We start from the raw sequence: 21,311 nt of genomic DNA on the forward strand, positions 1-21,311 counted from the left end.
GAGCTGAGGAAAAGGTGGAAGATCTGAAGGTACAGACAGGGATCATTATTCATGTGTTGATTATTAATCGCATGTATTGGTCGGCCCAGGTGAACTGACCTGTATCTTACATCATTGATGTTGGCTGTAATCTTGGCTAGCCTCAGCCTGATATTAAAAGGATGTTAAAGGGAAGTACAGAACACACTGCACTGGCAGGAGCTGAAGAAGAGGCTCTAGTATGATATTTTATATTTTAAAGAGGTGGATGGAGGTGAAAGAGACGAAGAGCAGTCACCTTGTTTAGAAATTGGCATGAAGGAGAGGAAAGTGCTTGAGCGATGGTATGAAGTAAAGCAATGAAAGAGGGTTAGAAATAATTCCTATTAACTTTGTCTCCATAAGATCCCCGACTGCAAGTGTTCTCAATCGAAACCACAGTAGAATTTGACTGGAACTGGTGCGATAACACACCTAACACACCGCACCTAAGTTGGATTAGTGCGTTCACAATGGTGTTGTGGAGTTTGGTTCTTTGTTTGTCCTCAGTATTCAAGTTCCTTCAGTAAAAACATTCAACTTAAGGCAGGGGCCTACCCAAGTTCAGCATTGACCGGCAATTGTCACTTAAATGTAACCTGAATAAGAGTTACGTTAAGAAAATAACTCAGAGGTTAAACACAAACGTTTCCCGAACAAATACCTCATAGGCCTATACCCAACTACCTAAACCACTGCAAATTCAAAATTATCAGTTTTCTTCTGTATATTCAGTTGTTATGTAAGTTCAAATAACCAGTGAGAAAATGGGAAGTTCAAGTTAGTATGTTTTATTGACGATCAACTAACACATATCAGTGATACGCCTCATGCTCATGAACCTCTGGCCGCTCATGCCCATATCCCTGAAGCTCCTGTACTCTCCGGGCCTCATGTACATCATCCTGCCTCTGTACTGGGGCTGCTCGTACATCAGCCAGTGTCCGTCCATCACGTGGCAGGACTGGCAGTCGGACATGCGGTAACGCTCCTGGATGTTGTCACAGTCGTCCATCATCTCATTGGACTGACCACCGAAGTTCTCCCTCTCATAGATCTTCATCCTGAACTGGCCTCTGTGCTGTAATGCAGAGATTCAGAGAAACAGTGTAAGCAGACTAATAACCAATACACAGTCAATGAAAAACAATGTGTAAGTAGGTGAAAATAAATTAATTGTTGAGTTCTCTTACGAAGGGGATCATCCTGCAGGACCTGATGTTGTCAAACATCATTCCCATGCTCTGCATGCGGTGCATGTCGTTGTACTCTCCCCTCCTCATGAAGAACTGCTGGCCCATGTAGTTGTTCCTCTCATAGACCATGAAGCAGCCGCTGTCCACCCTGCAGGACTGGCACCTGCTCATGTAGGAGGACATGTCGGAGCAGTCGCTCATGCACTCATAGGAGCGACCCTGGAAGTTCTTCTCCTCGTAGAAGGTGATCTGAAAGAGTAGAATAATTAGCACATATTAGTAATGACAGGAAGGTAGAAAACAGAAAAATGTCCTGTATTATAGAATAGTTATCCTTGGTTTGCATACTGCCCCCCATTGTGTGTGGGCGGTTCAGTGTGGCCCTAGTTCTCTATTTGAAACATGGCATCCATGTTTGCATGCTATGTGAAATAAAACCCCTTTGTAAACCTCTGCAGCAATGGTAACTGCAATATGTTAACCATGTATCTAAATACGTTTACAAATCAGCCGTACCTTGCCCATCATGTTCCTGTCAGTGGTGGTCATATTGCTGTTACTGGTGAACTGCCTTTCCATCTGTTATACCAAGCTCCTTTTATATGATGTCAAGCCTAAACAACCAGAGGCCCTCCCTGTCAGAAAATCCTTACTCAGCTACACAATCCTATTGATGCTGAGGGGATCCCCCTGCACGTTTCTGGCATCTCTGTTGTCATTCTCTTTAGAAAGCCATTTCACTGACAAACAATTACTATTCATATCTATACATATGTGAAGGATAATAAGTGTATTTATAAGTGAAGGACAATTTGTCACTCAATTGTGATTTCTCCCAAATTAAGAGGTACAAACATGCATGGTTTTTCATGGGAATATTATTTTTAATATGATATAATTTCTGATATAATATCACAAATAAATAAAAACCTTATTTCATTAGTAGGTACATATTATTTATTTATACAGTAAAATGTCTACGTTTATAACGTTTACCTAGAGGTAGCTTCCTTCCTCACTCCAATTGAAAGAGGTTTGGTCATTAGCCTTTGTATCATCACTTTATACAAGACGTATGATACTATCGCCATGTTATCCCCGACCTGACTTCTTTATTGTGTTAATTCCTTTAGTAGTCTTGCATTCCCACTTCCCCCCATTAACTTTGCCTCCCCACCCCGGCCCATCCAAAACACTCTCAACCTCTCCACAGTCACTCCCTTTACCTAAGGTTTGCTAATATCAGACCTAATAATTTTTGCAATGTTGACTGCCCACAATGGGATGAGTTTCATTTAGATGCTTATTTTTAATTGAAGATTTTTGGTCGTCTGATAATGCTCCATTAAAACAAATACTTTGCTTTCAAGAAGAGTCTTACAAGAAATTATTTTTCATCATGGTTTCATTTCGTTTTGGGGTACTCACAAAAACAAATCTTCTATAAGTAGTTTACTTTTGAAAACACCTATTTTTTTTAATTTCCATAAGCTATTTATGTAAAGAATCAGCAGACTAGATTCAAAGGTGGTGTTTTGACACTGCACTCTGGCAGAATTAACAGAAGCTGGGAATTGCCGCCATACAATTGAATTAGAACAATTTACAATAATTACACTATCAGGTGATTGCCTTTATTTTTTAAGATTACATATTGTTCTAACGAGTGTCTTAGATAGACAAGCATTTTATGTTTATTTGCTCTAATGGTGATGTGGTTGCTGAACTATTATGTACTTTACTACGCTTATGCTGTTATACTTTGATTTCTCTCAGCCTCAATAAATAAGTAATTGTTTAAATGTACATGCGATAATAAATGACATTCAAATACAATTTCATTATTTATTGTTTAGTAGTATGACTTGTGCAATTGCAATGGAATATATAAATCTGTTACTTATAACATATAACGTTTGTACATGACAAGAAACCTTTTATCATTACAAAATATCCACCAATAGCAACATTTGCTTTTATGCAGTCAAAAGAGGAATAGAAGACAATAGAAAAGCTTTATCACAATGAACCAATTATAGGGTTGGCTTAGTTTAGGAGGTAGAGCGCGTTTACTTGTAACCGGAAGGTTGATAGTTTGAGCGTCGAGGTGTCTCCGAGGAAGACACCTAACCTTAACTGTTCCTGACGAGCTGGCTTTCATGGGTGACTCCACCGTGAATGTGTGTATGAAGCGTTGTAAACCAATTTGGAATAAAGCGTCTTTAATTGGCTGATTACCCTAAAATGTGAATTAGCCTCAGTTGCAATCTAAGGCCTAAACACACCAAAACTCAAGCATAGAGCACATGCGTAGAATGCATACTCAAAACGCGTTGACGTCGTATTCACACGTTAATCATTAAGCACCACCCCTCCTGGGTTTTTTTGCACCCACCTGATGTTTTTCAACAAATTATTTTTTAGCAATTATAATGACTCAGATAAGTGAGTCCACGTGGGATTTATGCCTTCTGTGGGAAACAAGGATGCAAGAAAGTTCAACTTGAGCTTTGGTGTGTGGAGGGCATAAGAGAATGTTAATGCAGTGCGGATCTGTCATAAATGTAAATGTATATAAATGTATTTTTTTCTATTTGTGTAGCTATTTCAAATGCGGCAATGATAATATGCATTATTACATTCTGAATATAAGAAAGCCTTAACATTGAAGTCAGCCACCAAAGACATTACTTTTATAAACCAACCATTTAAAATCCCCCACTCCTTACTAATTAAGGGATTTTTTTCTTGCCCTCTGGGGAGCTAGGGTCAGAGGGGTGTCATAGATATATGGCCTGTTAGGCCCTTTGAGATGGTACCTGTGATTATTAACATTGACTTGATTTGAACAGACCCTTATGCAGGCAACTCTTTTTTTTTTAAATATTTTATGATTTTATAATAGTATTTGCCAAATATGTAGGTGTATTACAAACTTCACATCAAGCAACAGCTTTTCATTTTACCAGTTAATCATTTTGTGTCTTTATTTACATTTCATTTATCAGCATTTACATGGAATCCATGATACGCCTCATGCTCATGAACCTCTGGCCGCTCATGCCCATATCCCTGAAGCTCCTGTACTCTCCGGGCCTCATGTACATCATCCTTCCCTTGTAGTGGGGCTGCTCGTACATCAGCCAGTGTCCGTCCATCACGTGGCAGGACTGGCAGTCGGACATGCGGTAACGCTCCTGGATGTTGTCACAGTCGTCCATCATCTCATTGAACTGACCACCGAAGTTCTCCCTCTCGTAGATCTTCATCCTGAACTGGCCTCTGTGCTGTTGGGATTAAATAGAGAGCTTAGAATGTGGTTCATGAGTATGATTAGAATTGAAATGGGAGGAACGGACTCTCCCTTACCATGGGGATCATGCGGCAGGACCTGATGCAGTCCCTCATGCCCATCATGCTCATATAGTCGGAGTACTCTCCCCTCTTCATGAAGTACTGGTTGCCCATGTAGTTGGTGCGGTCGTACACCATGAAGCAGCCGCTCTCCACCCTGCAGGAGTGGCACCTGCTCAGGTGGGTGGACATGTCGGAGCAGTCGCTCATGCACTCATAGGAGCGACCCTGGAAGTTCTTCTCCTCGTAGAACGTGATCTGTAAAGGAGTGTTTTGAAGTGAGAAGTTCAACATCACTGATGGAATTTGTTCATATTAACTTTCATTTAACAAATGTCAAAGTGTGGTGACAATGCTTACCTTGCCCATGGTCATGATGGCGGTGGTTGTTGCTACAATCTGTGCTATTGGTACACTGATGTTGTTTCTGTTAAAAGCCCTTACTTTTATACCTGAGCAACCCCCTACCCCTGCATTGTTTAAACCCCTGACCCAGCAGCATGGTATAGGGGCATATAGAGGGCTAAATGGGGTTGGTCACATGTCCAGTAGCCTTGATGGCCATAGAAGAACTAATAATAGATCTATTGGGTGGTGCACACAATACATGAACATGCAGCACAATGTAATGGACAATGGTTATTTGGAAACACATTATATCTAAACATTTCTAGATTGTTCTAAATCTAAAAAAACATTAGCCTTTTTCGATTTGCCTCAGAATTGTATGATACAATATGTAGTTGGTAGGCATTGTTGCATTGTTAATGTAAAATAAAAAAAAACATTTGTCGCTTGGACCAAGAAAAAACTGATTTTGCAGCAACCTATTGAAAAGGAACAATTTAGTATGCTTAAGGGTTTGTTTTAATGGTTTGGTTCCTGCAACATCAGTTTAATGTTGATGTTGATATAATAAATTGACATATGAAATTAATATTATATTATGACAATTTGCACAACTTGCTTCCAATTAAATAATCACCATCAACCATGAGAAGCTGCAATCAGAATTGAGAGCTTGTTGTGGAAAGTACACAACATTTAGTCTAACAAGGAACGAGATCGGAAAACCGCTGAATACATTTACATTTGCAACTTTATTGAGAACTTTAAGAGAGTAATACAAAAGCGGAGCTGGTCTACAGAACACCTGCTTTCCAGCTTGGCAAACACTTTTTATTGTCTGCCTCTGTGATTCCTCCCATAGCCATCCCAAGCCAGTGTTGTTATCAAACAATGCACATACATTCAATTCAATTCAATTCAATTCAATTCAATTCAATTCAATTTTATTTGTATAGCCCTTAATCACCATTACAGTCTCAAAGGGCTTAACAGGTCAAATATTTATGACACCCCCCTTTACCCAAGCCCCCACAAGGGCAAGAAAAAACTCCCTTGAAATTAGCAAGGAAGAAATCTTGAGAAGAAACGCATAGTGGGGGATCCCTTCTTCCAGGGATGGTCAGGAGTGCAATGGGTGCCATAATTGACATACAGGTAAGTACATGCGCATCATGTTAAAATGGTGATGTGGTGCTGGCCGGTTGACCATGAGGAGAGTCCAGGCATCCAGTCCAGTCACCACAACGTGCTAGAACAGACAGAATAGTGAATTAGAACGGAACAGTACATAGTGGGAATGTATACTGTATTAACAAAACACAAACAAACAGAGCGGTCTTCACTTCGCATCTGTCGTTTTCACAATCCTATGTTCCAAATGCAAGATCGTAGAGGTGCGTTTTGAGCTTTCCTTTGAATAGCTCCACAGAGTCAGCTTCCCTGATCACTTGTGGCAGCCTATTCCATAGGAAGGGGGCTCGATAGGCAAACGCTCTCTGTCCAGCCGATTTCTTTTTAACCTTCGGCAGTGAAAGAAGGCCAGCTCCCGAAGACCGGAGGGACCGAGAAGGACTATAAGGAATGATCAGGTCCTTCAGGTAGGATGGAGAAGATCCATGCACGGCTTTATAGGTTAGCAGTAGTACCTTAAAGTCTGATCTGAAAGTTATTGTTAGCCAGTGCAGAGAGGCGAGAATAGGTGTGATATGATCAAACCTTCTCGTTCTGGTCAGCAGTCTAGCTGCAGCATTCTGTACGAGCTGTAGACTTTTTGTGGTCGATTTTGGTAGTCCCGAGAACAGTGCATTGCAATAATCCAGTCTTGATGAAACAAATGCATGAATCAGTGTCTCTGCATCCGCTGCAGATAACATTGGTCTGATTCTTGCAATGTTTCTCAGATGGAAAAAGGCAATTCTAGTTATGCTTCTAACATGTTGGTTGAATCACAGTTGACGGTCGAACAGGACCCCAAGATTCTTGACTGATACATGGCTCCAGCGTCAAAAGAGTGCTGTTGTCTCCATTATGTTTGTGGTCTTCAAGCAGAGCTTGGCTTTCTACGTACTGGTTGCAAATTTTTCACCCAGTTTCCCTCATCCTTAAACCTTGCCTTCCTTATCCATCAAGGAACCCCCAGTTGCCCTAATCCTTTAACCTGAAAAAAAGGTAAAATGAGAAACTCCATCTAATAATAATATAATATATCTTAATATTTGCATATTTTACCTGCACCGTGGACATTGGTGAATAGTTTGCTTTGTTTGTTAGATCTTGACCACAACATTTTTTTAGTGTTATAGAGTCAGAACAGTCAAATACATTCAAAAGTATGTATACCACCAGTATAGATTTTGCAGATAATACACAAATCAGAAGACAGAATTTGAAGCCTGGGGCCTCACAAATCATTAAGATCCAGTTTTAAAAAAGATTATTGTCTCATATTTAGTGTGCATGAGGTATTTCTCTGTGCCTGATGGAGTGCAGTGTGAGTTACTTGACTTTGATAAAGACAATGATGATACTGCAAATGTCCTACATCAAGTTCTGATGTAGGAAAAGCATGAACTCGATATTAGTTGCATCACAGCAAATGCAGCAGATAATGCCAATGTAAACATTGGAAAACACCATTCCATTTACAAGTTTGAACAAAAAATTGAACAGTGACAACAGTCGCATTCGAAAAGCTTATTGCCCAGCTAATATAGCTTATAACAGTTCATCTTGTTGTTTTAGAGATTGTGGGAGTGTGTGTGGATGGTATAAGCAGCCTCACCTAGCAGAGTCTGATTGGACTCTGGGGCTGGGTGAGGCTGCACGCCTGTTGCATATTAATTAATCAGTATGAACAGGTTGAACCAGCCATCTCCACACACACTGGGGAGATCTCCTGGATGGCGTGGGAGCACTCTTGCCATGTTCATTATCCTAATTTTGCATTAAACCGGATTTTCAACACCATCGTCCTTTGTCTGGAGGAGCCCAAAATAAGTCACCTAGGGACTGTGGCAGCCATCTAAGTTGTGTGTAGTAATGGTGTTTGCTACCTCATTCGACAGCCACTGCTCAGTATTTGTTTTCCAAAGAGAGGGACTGTGTCCATTTTCTGCCTTTGTAGACATTTAATGTTGTTAAATTCTGAGTCATGTCATTTTATTAATTTAGTTTCCATTCTCAACCTGTCCTCCAGATGTGCTTAGACCATTCCCCTCCCCAGAGCTCCCTGTCAATCTTCCCACATGCACCTCATTCCCCCATTATTCTCTCTCATTATATACCAGTTCACTTCCTTATTCCCTTATTCCCTTGTTCCCCTAGTTTGTTATACTTGTCCTGTCCCTTTGTCCTTGTGGTTCTCTAGTTTTTAGTATTTTTCTGCCAGTTTATAGAACTGAGAGAACAGTTTGAGTCAGTTTGATGTTATTTTCTTTATTAAAATATTTTTTGTTAGATTCACAACTGCCCCGCCAGTACTGGGCGTCAAAGTTTGCACATGATGGCAACCAGCTATCTCTCTTCCTTCAATGATCGCCATCTCCAACTTCAGGTCCCTTTAGAGCTGCTGAAATTTCTTTGCTTTTTCAACACCGTGGGGTTTGTTGTTGACAAAATCGTAAAAAGCTTGAAGTAAAGCTCTGCATCGCAGATGTTTACAAAGAAGTCGGAAAGTTCAAAATAAAGAAGCTTTAGCTACTTTCTTTTTAAAAACATACAGAAGTACAAATAAAAATCGCTACTCAACTAAATAAAATGGAAACTTTTTTTAAAATATTCAAATGCTACGTTGCACTGCATTTCATATAATGATAGAACATACAACCACAGTAGCTATTTAAAGGAGAAATATTATTGCATTTTCACAACAAGTAAACAGTATTTGAGTTCCAGAAAACATGTTTTTGAAGCTGTTTGCTGGAAATAGCTTTTAGGAAAAAAAATCTCACTTACCGCTATTCCCCTCTGTTTCAGTCCCTTCAGAATGCACTGTTTCTGGTGTCTGTAGCTTTAATGCAAATGAGCTGCTGCCCATTGACCAATGAGCTGTCAGACTGAACCACAGCATGGAGGAGAAGGGATTGTTGCCGTTTGTGGACTCCTGGAGCTCTATATCTATATAATATAATATAATATAATAATATTAATGTTATATATGGGTATTTATATAATATTATATCTAATATCACGACCAAAAGCTATGTGCGCCTCGGATGATATTATGAATCATAAAGACTGCGTTTGACGTCTCTGGCACTTTCACAACAAGTAAAGACTCGTAGGGGGGGATATCTCGGCCATGGTTGAGAAGAATTGGGGGAAAGGAACTTTGGCCTTGACTCTCTTAAGTCCATGAACCGCGACATGGAGGAGAAAGGAATTGTACTCCGGGAGCTGAGATGCCGAACTGCCACCGAGCTCCCCGCGCTGGGCTGCCGGACTGCTGCCGAAGCTTTGGCGGCACCGCCGGAGCTGCTGGACTGCCAAGCTTCGGCGGCAGTCCTGCCACCGCCGAAGTCATCCAGCGGTGTACTCCGGGAGCTGAACTGACGCCGAAGCTTTCCGGCTGCTCCGGCGGGTGTCCTCCGGGAGCTGAAAAGTCTGGCGGGGGTAGCACGCCAGACTTTTCATCTCCTCCGGACTGCCGCTGAAGCTTCGGCAGCAGTCCGGCAGCTCCGGCGGTGCAGCCGGCAGAGAAAGGGATTATACTCCCGGAGCTGAGCTGCCGCCGAGTTCCCCCCGCCGGAGCTGCTCGTCCGCTGGTCCACAAAATCTTAGCTATGCTCTGATTGGAGGGGTGTGGGGAAGTGGGAGGTATTATTCAACTGCACCACCTTCCTACGTAGGAGGGGGCGCCGAAACTGACTTGCTCGTTTGGTAACTGTAGGCGGGGTACTTTCAGAAATGCATATCTCACTCAAAAAATCATGTACAGACTTTTTTCAAAGTTTGTATGCGTGTGGGAGCACCAGAGACCCAAAACAACACCCCAAATCCCAGGAAAAGTGTTGTTTTCATGATATGTCCCCTTTAAGGCAAATATTAGGGTACAATAAACTAATTCTGGAAAACTACTTTATCATGTATCTATAATTTATGATCATTTTATTATTAGTTAGTATGGTCTACACTCTTATCTGAAATCCAAACTCTCAATTGAAGTGTGCTACTCTAAAGAGGCACACATTTTCAGGATTTCTTTGTCTACGCATTCCTCCAAAAACATTACAGTCAGATTTAAATTTCAGAGAGGTTCATGGATGTGGAGTAAACTAATAAAGGTAAATGATGTACCACAGTTTAAAGTGATGTATGCCTCTGTTTCAGCAACGCATGATACAGATGTGGTTGGTAGGTAGGCGATAATTCAGCATATCATGAATAGAACCAAACATCCCCATAAATACATATTAACGTGCAAATATTTTCCCAAATGCTGCAATGTTTTTGGTTGTGTAGGTTTTTATTTTGGAGGTCTAAACGTGGTCATTTATGAAAATAAAAAGCCATTGAATTATAAGCACTGAATATTTATGCATTGAAATAATGTATCTGGATTTTTTGCCTCTGAATTTCACTCACTTTTCAGCTTTATTCTTTCAATGTTAAATAATTCAACTTAAATATTTTCAACGTCTCCAAATTCAACATGCCAAATTCAGCTGCAAAATTCAATGTATAAAAATTCTGTGTTAACATCCGGGGACCCAAGGAAGAGCAATCGATCCTAGATGATTGATCGCGGTCAAGCAAGGAGAGCAGGAATAAGAGCGTCCCTCGCTGTTTTTTTCTTTCTTGATACAAACGTTAATTCTAAACAGCATTTTACACCATAGGAAATGCTCTAAGGTAAATCAACGTCATTAAACACTGACTGTAGCTTTTTATGGGGAGAGAAGCAACGGTGGTGGACCTTACTAAACGCCCTATCGATTTTATCTGTCTGTATAATGCTAATCAAATCAAATCAAATGTATTTACTAAGCACATTTAATAACAAGGTGAGGTGGGGCGGAGATCTAATGTTTTGATTATGTTTTTGTTATCATGCACACCGTTTTTTTTTTTTTTTTTTACTGCAGTATGAAATAAACGATGAACTAATGCCTGTATTGTGGTAGCCCGCTTCCCAAAGTGCCAGGTTCCTGGTATGAATCACACATTAAGCAAGGGTTAAGCCGCAGTCGGCATTTATTAAACACGAATTAGAATGTCAGTCCTCGCTCTAGGGTCTCCGTAAGCCTCTAGTCCGCTGGCGTGTTGCGTAGTCCCTTCGTGTCACTCCTGACTTGTCTCCCGCTCCGTGGTCCTTTTTAAGCCGGCTCCGGGGCTTTCTCCTCCCTGCGGCCAGGTGTCCCCCATCTCGCTGATTGGGGGAAGAGACGTGGTGCTCTCTGTCGCAGGCTGGTGGGTGGCGGCGGTATACCCCGTCCACCACTGATCCTCGGACCCGCCCGGGCCGAGGTTTAAGGGGCGGGATGCCCCTTAAACCTTATTATTTCTTAATAACATTTGTATTAAGAAAGAAAGAACCAGCGAGTGACGCTCTTATTCCGGCTCTCTAACTTCAGAGGCAAAAAATCCAGATACGTTTTTTCAATGCATAAATATTCAGTGCTTAGAATTCAATGGCTTTTTATTTTCAAAATCCGATGCCACAGATTTACTTCCATAGTTATTTTACTATTTTTGATTTCTCTCTCAGAAAACTAAAGTTTTTTATTGATTGGATGAGTAAAACTTTTTTGCCTAGCAGTTGTATAGGTCACCTCACCTGTGTATGCAAGTGCTACTTAAGTTATATTAACCAACAACAAACCGGAACATTTAAGTTGGATCATGTTTTATTGATGATAAAACTAACACATGTCAGTGATACGCCTCATGCTCATGAACCTCTGGCCGCTCATCATCTCCCTGAAGCTCTTGTACTCTCCGGGCCTCATGTACATCATCCTGCCTCTGTAGTGGGACTGCTCGTACATCAGCCAGTGTCCGTCCATCACGTTGCAAGACTGGCAGTCGGACATGCGGTAACGATCCTGGACGTTGTCACAGTCGTCCATCAGATCATAGGACTGACCACCGAAGTTCTCCCTCTCGTAGATCTTCATCCTGAACTGGCCTCTGTGCTGTAATGCAGAGATTAAAAGATAATGTCAGTAGACTTATAACAACAACACAATCCATCTAACAGCTGAAATGTTCAATTCAATTGAACAGTGTAACGTTGGTGACTTCTCTTACATAGGGGATCATCCTGCAAGACCTGATGTTGTCAAACATCATTCCCATGCTCATCATGCGGTTCATGTCGCGGTACTCTCCCCTCCTCATGAAGAACTGGTTTCCCATGTAGTTGTTCCTCTCATAGACCATGAAGCAGCCGCTCTCCACCCTGCAGGACTGGCACCTGCTCATATGAGAGGACATGTCGGCACAGTCGCTCATGCACTCATAGGAGCGACCCTGGAAATTCCTCTCCTCGTAGAAAGTGATCTGAAACAAATCATTTGTCAACCATAGCAGATCATGCTTGGATGTTGCCACTATTCATTGATTCTAAAAGGAAGTGTCTAAGTTGGCTTCAATATTTTAAATAAGTTGGTGTATTTTACCTTGCCCATCATGATTGCGGTGTTGGTTTCTCAGGTCCTTCAGGGATCGGTTGGTCAACTGATACCCTAACGTGTTTCAAGCCGGTACTTTTATACATGAATAGACTCCAACACTGCATGACGCCCCTATTGTTCAAACAACTGACCCAGCAACATGCTATAGAAATCCATACAGAGGCTTACGCGTGCTCTAACAGGGTCAAACTCTCCAAATTGATCTTCTGGAAAAAGAGTTAAAGTGAAGGTGAACCCTGTGTTTAAGCTCAAATCCAGACACTAAGATATAAAAAAAAGTGTTTTGGGCTAGGAGTTATAGGAAGGATGGGGGTTGTGTTATCCCCATGGTTATGACCCACGCAAACTTGGCGTGTTATAATGACGATGTTGGATAGGAAATGCACAATACTAAATGGCATACTATAAGCATCCGAGAGGCTTAACCCTCTCTCGGACATCAAAATAATCCACTGACCAGATTGAGCTAATCACATTCACGAACACACATACACTGTGGCATAAACTATATGTGTCCGAGAGGCTTAACCATCTCTGGGACGCGGCCATCAATATTAAACGCTGCCCAGATGGAGATCCATACATCCGCCCATGTCATGGTGTTGGAAGTACCTCGGAAAGGCACTTTGATTTCAACAAAAGAACCCGACTTTAATTCAAAGCAGAGCAGAACGTTTGACAGAGACCGGCTAAAACAACTTATTGTGAGTAACGATTTTATTTCAGTAAGTGACAAAATGAAGCCCTACCTATTGAACAGCTCCTCCAATGCATATAACACTCATGCATATGACGGTGCTAATGAAGTGCTGTGGAATATTGTCATTTTGACACGGTACAATATAGTCACTGTGAGGTGTATGGGTTTGTTTGTTAGATGACGCAAGTCGCGGTGGGACGTGCCTCAATCATTGACATGACACCGTGGACCGATTGCTGGAAGTGGTGCATTTGGCGGCATATGCCACAGAATTAATCCTAAACTGCTGGGTTGCTTTAAGGATGTTCTCGAGCAGGTCTCTGCAGTGCATAGATGATACAACAGGGACTTAAAGTTCTGCCTGAGAACTTGCCACTGAAAGACCTGGGTTTTAGAGTCACATCTCAGGTCTCACCAATTAAACTTAGGAGGGCGGTGTCTGAGAGTAACATCGAAATATGTCTTCCTGATGATTCCATCATATGGATATTTAGATGGTGAACTGTCATTTTGAAACACTGCTGATTTCACTGGCTGTTAGTCATGGCTGCGCCCCAATGTGGAAGTTGTTAAAAAAAACTATGTATGGTGACTATGTATGAAGTTTGGGGACCGTACTAGTTAAGAATGTACATCTACAACCTGAACTTCACTTCCTATTTTGGCGACACAGCTAGCCAAACTCGTCCGGACATTGGGTCAAATTGTATTATTTATTGCCGATGTGAACAACATGAGTCATATTTAATCACATTTGTTTGGTTCATCGTTTTCCCAGCTGAAGTTATTGGTCTATGTTAGTTTATTGTTTGTTTGCCTTTTTTCTTTTCCATCACCGTATTACGTCACGATTTCTGCCACAGAGTTTCTACAGCATTCATACTGTTCCCACCTACTGGAGAAGAAACCACAGCAGAGGGCTGTGGTCAGGGCCTTAAGATGGCCCGATTCTTCTTGATTCATACGTGATCATTTTATTTAGTTTTCGAAGATCCATGTATTTTGTGTTGGCAAATATCCAATGTTATATTTGCCTTGTTAATTGAAATACATTCATGTTAATAATGAATTTCCTTTTTTATTATTAAATCTTAAATTAGTTGAAATTAAAGCTCAAATAAATTAAGCAATACATTCAAGGTAATTAGTCAGATGCACCCCATCTATGTGCATTCACACCATTGCCTACACTAATTCGGATTCCACACATTGCACTGCATATTGTAACAATGACACTGTCTTTTGAAATTAATGTTTATCAGATGGTACAGAATTTGCTGGACAAAATAACATTAATTTCAATAAAAGTACTACAAAATGTCTTTTGTTTATGGGAAATGCAGAATATGCACAAAAAAATTATGTTGATTGCTACAATGGTTGAATCACCCAGACCGACATTGTCTTTTGAGATTTGCCTGGTATTTTTGAACTGCATCAATTTTGAGGTGGAGGTAGTTGACCAACAAGTAGTCAAACAGTCTAGAGTTTGTTTAACAATGTATGGCTGCAGCCATATTATGATATTAATTGCTGCATAGCCAGTCTAATAATCATTGCAAATCTCAAACATGAATATCCAGCTGGTCTCATGATGCTATGTTGGAGGAACCTTAAAAACAATTGTCCTCAACTGGTCTGGCCTTGGGAGACAGTTTTGGGTCCCGACCCAAAAGTTGAGAAATACTGCTTTAGAAGATACCATGGACAGGTGGAGATTATCGAAGATCGCAAATTGATGGGTTGGAAATATGTATGACATGGAGGTGCAGCGATGTTGGTGCAAACATTTAATACACTGCTACACCTTGTCTCCCATTACACATTCTGTGAATAACGGGATAGTTAGTCTTTAAGAAACCTCAGAGGTATAGGCCTTTGGAAGCCTTGGTTCTGACATTAGGCCAACTCATAAAATCTCTGTGAGATCAGTGGTTCAAAACACTCAAGGTTAGCTTTCCAATGTTGCTCTGATGGTCTTCTGTATGCTCAGTGGTCCTATTTCACTAAAAATAACAAGCAAGAAATCCATCAAATGTAATATAGATCATGTTTTATTGATGAGGAAACTAACACATGTCAGTGATACGCCTCATGCTCATGAACCTCTGGCCGCTCATCATATCCCTGAAGCTCCTGTACTCTCCGGGCCTCATGTACATCATCCTTCCCTTGTAGTGGGGCTGCTCGTACATCAGCCAGTGTCCGTCCATCACGTGGCAGGACTGGCAGTCGGACATGCGGTAACGATCCTGGATGTTGTCACAGTCGTCCATCATCTCATTGAACTGACCACCGAAGTTCTCCCTCTCGTAGATCTTCATCCTGAACTGGCCTCTGTGCTGCAATTCAGAGATTCAGAGAAACAGTTTAAGCTGACTTATGAGCAAACAAAGTCAATTTAACAGTTGAGCTTTGTTAGTGTAGCAATTCAACTTTTGGTGAGTTCTCTTACAAAGGGGATCATTCTGCAGGACCTGATGTTGTCAAACATCATTCCCATGCTCTGCATGCGGTGCATGTCGTTGTACTCTCCCCTCCTCATGAAGAACTGCTGGCCCATGTAGTTGTTCCTCTCATAGAGCATGAAGCAGCCGCTGTCCACCCTGCAGGACTGGCACCTGCTCATGTGGGAGGACATGTCGGAGCAGTCGCTCATGCACTCATAGGAGCGACCCTGGAAGTTCTTCTCCTCGTAGAAAGTGATCTGAAACAAAGAATTTGTCAACCATGGTATATCATTACAGAACATTGTGCTATTACTAAATGATAGCAACATGTTGGCTGCAATATTTAATGTACAATATATTTAATTTATATAATTTAGTTATTACATGAATACAAATCAATGATTTGTGTTAATATATCTTTACCTTGCCCATCATGATTGCGGTGTTGGTTTTTCAGGTCTCTCAGAGATCGGTTGGTGAACTGATGCTCTACCTGTGTCAGGCCCCTACATTTATACCTGAACAGACCCAAAGACTGCATGACGGCCCCTATTGTTCAAACTACTGACTCATGACCCTGACTCAACATACTGTAGAAACCCATTGAGAAGCTTCCACATGCTCTTAACAGGGTTGAGCTATTTTAACGTATAGATGGATACTGCCCTGAAAAACCTAAAGAGGATTCAAAACGAACTTGTTATTACTAATTGTAATTCCTTGTGACATTTTCTCAACAATATTTGTATCTACCCAAAACAAAGGGTAAAGATATGTAACCATATCTTTTTATTCAATAAACCTAAGTAAAACTGAGTTTGGTTGTCTGGTGGAGGACAGTCTACCAACTCTCTTTCATTGGCAAGATCCATGCAAATACTTCCTGCCGAAACAATGAAATCAAATAATGAAACAGAAGACATTAACAAAAGGTTTATATTGATATATCATGTCATATATTTTTATTGATGATATATTGTCCTTTATATATATATATATATATATATGACACAATAATTGAACTTTAACTTGGATTTGTGTTGGACAATTCTGATTCTAAATTTTCAAAAACACATCCATTCAAAATGATCAAGTAATTGATTTGAATTCTAAAGCCCTCCTGAACAAGGAGGGGGTTGATTTAGTAGGCTATGAGGAGTTAATGGGACCATCCAGATAGCCAAGTTTGGTTTTTATATAAATTTGTCTGGCCTTTGCCAAATGGATAAAATAACTAGGTGCTGCTCTTGTTCTCTTTGCTCTTGCCGTATCTAGTTTGAAGTGAAGCAAAACATGTACTTCTCTGCGAAAAAGCCTTTGTGTAGATTTCTGTAAATATTTGACAATGATTCTGTCTTAATTTGGATAAACAATTAAGAGTGCTCGTTAGATTATGAAACCTTTTCTGGCCCCGCCATGTTTTTTCTTATTTCGGCAGACTGCGGTATTTCTTGGTTATCATCGGTTCGACCTATTTTTTATTTATTTTTTAATTGGCTTTCAATGGGGTCAAGGCCAGAATGATAATGCAGAAAGAAACAGTATGGGTACTCGCAAGGTCATGATGATCTCACAAGTCCAACAGCTCGGCCCGCTAAATGCGTTGCCTCGATTGTGGCAGCGCCCTGTTCAAAGCCTCTCCAGTGGCTGCTTCTCAGAGTTCACCACTTTGTCGCTGGAAGGGCTTAAAACCAGGACATTAAATTCCACCACAAGTCCGTATGCTCCACCAGTAATCGCTAAATTCCGATTGTCCAAACACATGGCCGAACACGTGCTGCGAGTCGCGCTCATTTCCATAAAGTTAACTGAAGTTCAACTTTTTTCCCTCCCCTTTACCCGCCACTGAGTTCACTTGACCGCACGCGAGCCTTCGAAGAATCCCTTACCCGCGGCTCTGCCCCACGTAATGCAGGGCCTCGAGTGTGGCTCTCCCCTCCCATTCACTTTGTATTGGACAGATGATGGATGCGTGCTCGCGAGGGCCACTCTGCTGATGTCACTAGCTGTAAATCATGGCTGTGCCCTAATGTTGAAGGTGTTAAAAAAAACATCATTGAATGGTGACTACGTATGAAGTTTGTAGGCAATGACGACTGGACATTGGGTCAAGTTGTTTTATTTATTGTTGATGTATACAATATAAGTCATATTTAATCTGTTTTGTTTTGTTCATTGTTGTTTTCCCAGCTGAAGTTATTGGTCTATGTTAGTTTATTGTTTGTTTGCCTCTTTTATTTTCCGGCACCGTCTTGCCTCCCGATTGCTTCCACAGAGTTTCTACAGCGTTCATACTGTTCCCACCTACTAGAAAACAAACCACAGCAGACAGTGGCCTCAAGATGGTCCAACTTTTATTGATTTGTTTTTATTTTATCTAGTTTTCAGAGATCCATGTATTTTGTGTTGGCAAATATTCCATCTTATATTTGCCTTGTTAATTGAAATGCCTTGAAGTAAACACACAATTTCCTTATTTTTTAAAATCTCAAATAAGTTGGAGTAAAAGCTCAGATAAAGTTAGCAATACAATCAAGCTTATAAGAGGCACACATATATGTGCATACTCACAATTGCCTATCTAATTCATATTTTTGGATTACACACATTGCACTGCTATAGTAACACTGCCACTGTCTTTTGCAATCAATCTCTATCGGTTGGTACAGAGCATGTGGACAAAAGAACCCACATGCGTGAATTTCCATGAAAGTACTACAAAATGTCTTGTGTTTATGCGAAATGCAGAATCAGCATAACACAGCGATTTTGACAATTGTATCTTAGATATTTTAGTTAAGCAAGGGGAGGCGGTTACAATGGTTGGACCACCCAGACTGGCAGTGTCCTTTAAGTTTTTCCTGGTCTTTTTGAACTACAGCACTTCTGAGGTGGAGGTAGTCTCGTGAGACCATTTTTGGAAAACATTAAAATAATGCCTGGATCAATCAACGCTCGCTGGAGGGAGTTGACCAGCAAACGGTATAACAGTCGTGAGAATTTAACAATGTAAGACTGTGCCCATATTAGGAAAGATATACTGCCTATGGCTAATGATCATTGCTAAAATAAACCGTGAAAATCAGGATGGTCTCACAAGGCTAAGGTGGAGGAACATTTAGAAGATACTCCGGCTAGGTGACAAATTGACAAATTGAGGGGTTGGAATTGTTGATTAAATGGTGGCAGTGATGGTAATGCACTGCTACACCTTCTCTACCATTACAATCTTACAATCTGTGATTAACGGGATAGTTCTTCTTTGATAAACCTCAGGGGGATAGGCCTTTGGAAGCCTTGGTTCTGACATTAGGCCAACTCATGGAATCTCTCTATGAGATCAGTGGTTCAAAACACTCAAGGTTGGCTTTCAAATGTTGCGCTGATGGTCTTCTGTATGCTCAGTGGTCCTATTTCACAAATAATAAGCAAGAAATTCAGCAAATTTAAGTTAGATCATGTTTTATTGATGATAAAACTAACACATGTCAGTGATACGCCTCATGCTCATGAACCTCTGGCCGCTCATCATCTCCCTGAAGCTCCTGTACTCTCCGGGCCTCATGTACATCATCCTTCCCTTGTAGTGGGGCTGCTCGTACATCAGCCAGTGTCCGTCCATCACGTGGCAGGACTGGCAGTCAGACATGCGGTAACGATCCTGGATGTTGTCACAGTCGTCCATCATCTCATTGGACTGACCACCGAAGTTCTCCCTCTCGTAGATCTTCATCCTGAACTGGCCTCTGTGCTGTAATGCAGAGATTCAGAGAAACTGTGTAAGCTGATTTATTAGCAAACAAAGTCAATTTAACAGTTGAGCTTTGTTAGTGTAACGTTGAACTGTTGCTAAGTTCTCTTACAAAGGGAATCATCCTGCAGGACCTGATGTTGTCAAACATCATTCCCATGCTCTGCATGCGGTGCATGTCGTTGTACTCTCCCCTCCTCATGAAGAACTGCTGGCCCATGTAGTTGTTCCTCTCATAGAGCATGAAGCATCCGCTGTCCACCCTGCAGGACTGGCACCTGCTCATGTGGGAGGACATGTCGGAGCAGTCGCTCATGCACTCATAGGAGCGACCCTGGAAGTTCTTCTCCTCGTAGAAAGTGATCTGAAACAAAACATTTGTCAACCATGGTATATCATTACAGAACATTGTGCTATTACTTATTGATAATAACAAGTTGGCTATAATATTTAATGTAAAATATATTTTTTATGTTATTATAAAAATAGAAATCAATGAATTAAGTTAATATTTCTTTACCTTGCCCATCATGATTGCGGTGTTGGTTTCTCAGGTCTCTCAGAGATCGGTTGGTGAACTGATGCTCTACCTGTGTCAAGCCCCTACATTTATACCTGAACAGACCAAAAGACTGCATGACGGCCCCTATTGTTCAAACTACTGACTCATGACTCTGACTCAACATACTGTAAAAGCCCATTGAGAAGCTTCTACATGTTCTTAACAAGGTTGAGCTAATTTAACGTATAGATGGATACACCGAGAACCCTAAATAGGGTTAAAACATAACCCAGAATTGTTAAATTCGCTCAGATATTTTTAAATTATTACTATACCATGGTCTTTGAAATACTTGATTCTGATTGGCTGCAGGGTGTCCATTAATCCCTGATATATGGACACCTGTAGTTCCGGTCAAAGTGTCTGTTCAGCCTTCAAAACGAGAGCTGGTAAATTCTGAAAATTGCATCTTTAATCAGAATAGTAGTAGTATGCTATATGCTAGTAGTTATATGCTATAGAGCGTATCTGTGGTATAATGGTTGGGCCGAATTTCAAATTATAAATATTTACACTTTATGTTGAAATAATAGACCGTCGCGATTCCCTTTGAAACGAATGCCGCGGTGATTAGTCTTCAAAACGAGAGCTGGTAAATTGTGAAAAATGAATTAAACTGTAATCAGACAACACGGTCATATGCTTCAGACCCTAGAGTATCGGTGCTATAAAGGCTGGGACAAATTTCGAATTATAAATATGTACAATGCATAACGTTAGCTCTCTGGCTCATAGCTGAGCGGACTAGAAAACCTCCCGTTGCCAAGTCGTATCTAAGGTGCGTCCTATTTACTGGAGGAGTGAACAACGTTTCCGTTGCATAAGAACCTTACGGGAGGGTAATGATTGTTCCAGGTATTAGTCATACGCAGGCGTTACCAGGGAAACTAAATGATGGCTTTTGAAAAGCTTTATTTAGTTCTTTATTATTTATTTGGATCCCCATTAGCTTCAACAAAGTGGTTGCTAGCATTCCTGGGGTCCACACAGAAAGCAACAACAATTAAAACAAACAATAATACAAAATCACACTATATCAATAAAACAAGAATAAAACAAAACAAACAATAAACGACGAACTCATTCAAAAAAGATGAACAGTGAATAAATGAAACCACGTCTGACAAACAATAGGAACCGATAGTAATCAGGCACACTTACTGATGATCTAAATGGGATCCATCAATGTTTTTTTTTAAGCAAATACTTAAAAGAACGTCTTCTTTTGGTGAGTCTGATGCTAAAGGCGAGCTCATTCCAAGCAGAAGAAGCCCTATAGAGAACCGTTCTCATCATTA

At 40.8% G+C, this 21,311-nt stretch overlaps 4 protein-coding genes across 4 annotated transcripts; all 4 read right to left on the reverse strand.

The window, feature by feature from the left end:
- Nucleotides 1-823: 823 nt before the first annotated feature.
- On the reverse strand, nucleotides 824-4,943 carry LOC307073852 (uncharacterized protein; the record flags this gene model as incomplete). The annotated part of the gene is made up of 5 exons (XM_079733811.1): nucleotides 824-1,099; nucleotides 1,212-1,470; nucleotides 4,230-4,501; nucleotides 4,584-4,826; nucleotides 4,929-4,943. 5 exons carry the CDS (start codon nucleotides 4,941-4,943, stop codon nucleotides 824-826), a joined length of 1,065 nt encoding a protein of 354 aa, XP_079589937.1.
- A 6,833-nt stretch (nucleotides 4,944-11,776) lies between these two features.
- Nucleotides 11,777-12,419, reverse strand: LOC307072811 (gamma-crystallin M1-like; the record flags this gene model as incomplete). The annotated part of the gene is made up of 2 exons (XM_079732300.1): nucleotides 12,165-12,419; nucleotides 11,777-12,049 (listed from the first exon to the last, which is right to left on the reverse strand). Exons 1-2 carry the CDS (start codon nucleotides 12,366-12,368, stop codon nucleotides 11,777-11,779), a joined length of 477 nt encoding a protein of 158 aa, XP_079588426.1. The 5' UTR covers nucleotides 12,369-12,419.
- Nucleotides 12,420-15,319: 2,900 nt separating this feature from the next.
- On the reverse strand, nucleotides 15,320-15,960 carry LOC307072815 (gamma-crystallin M1-like; the record flags this gene model as incomplete). The annotated part of the gene is made up of 2 exons (XM_079732304.1): nucleotides 15,706-15,960; nucleotides 15,320-15,592 (listed from the first exon to the last, which is right to left on the reverse strand). Exons 1-2 carry the CDS (start codon nucleotides 15,907-15,909, stop codon nucleotides 15,320-15,322), a joined length of 477 nt encoding a protein of 158 aa, XP_079588430.1. The 5' UTR covers nucleotides 15,910-15,960.
- Nucleotides 15,961-19,178: 3,218 nt separating this feature from the next.
- Nucleotides 19,179-19,818, reverse strand: LOC307072812 (gamma-crystallin M1-like; the record flags this gene model as incomplete). Its single annotated transcript, XM_079732301.1, has 2 exons — nucleotides 19,564-19,818; nucleotides 19,179-19,451 (listed from the first exon to the last, which is right to left on the reverse strand). Exons 1-2 carry the CDS (start codon nucleotides 19,765-19,767, stop codon nucleotides 19,179-19,181), a joined length of 477 nt encoding a protein of 158 aa, XP_079588427.1. The 5' UTR covers nucleotides 19,768-19,818.
- Between the last annotated feature and the right edge of the window lie 1,493 nt (nucleotides 19,819-21,311).

Source organism: Pollachius pollachius, assembly GCF_949987615.1.
Source record: "Pollachius pollachius genome assembly, chromosome: 3".
NCBI classification, from domain to species: Eukaryota; Metazoa; Chordata; class Actinopteri; order Gadiformes; family Gadidae; genus Pollachius; species Pollachius pollachius.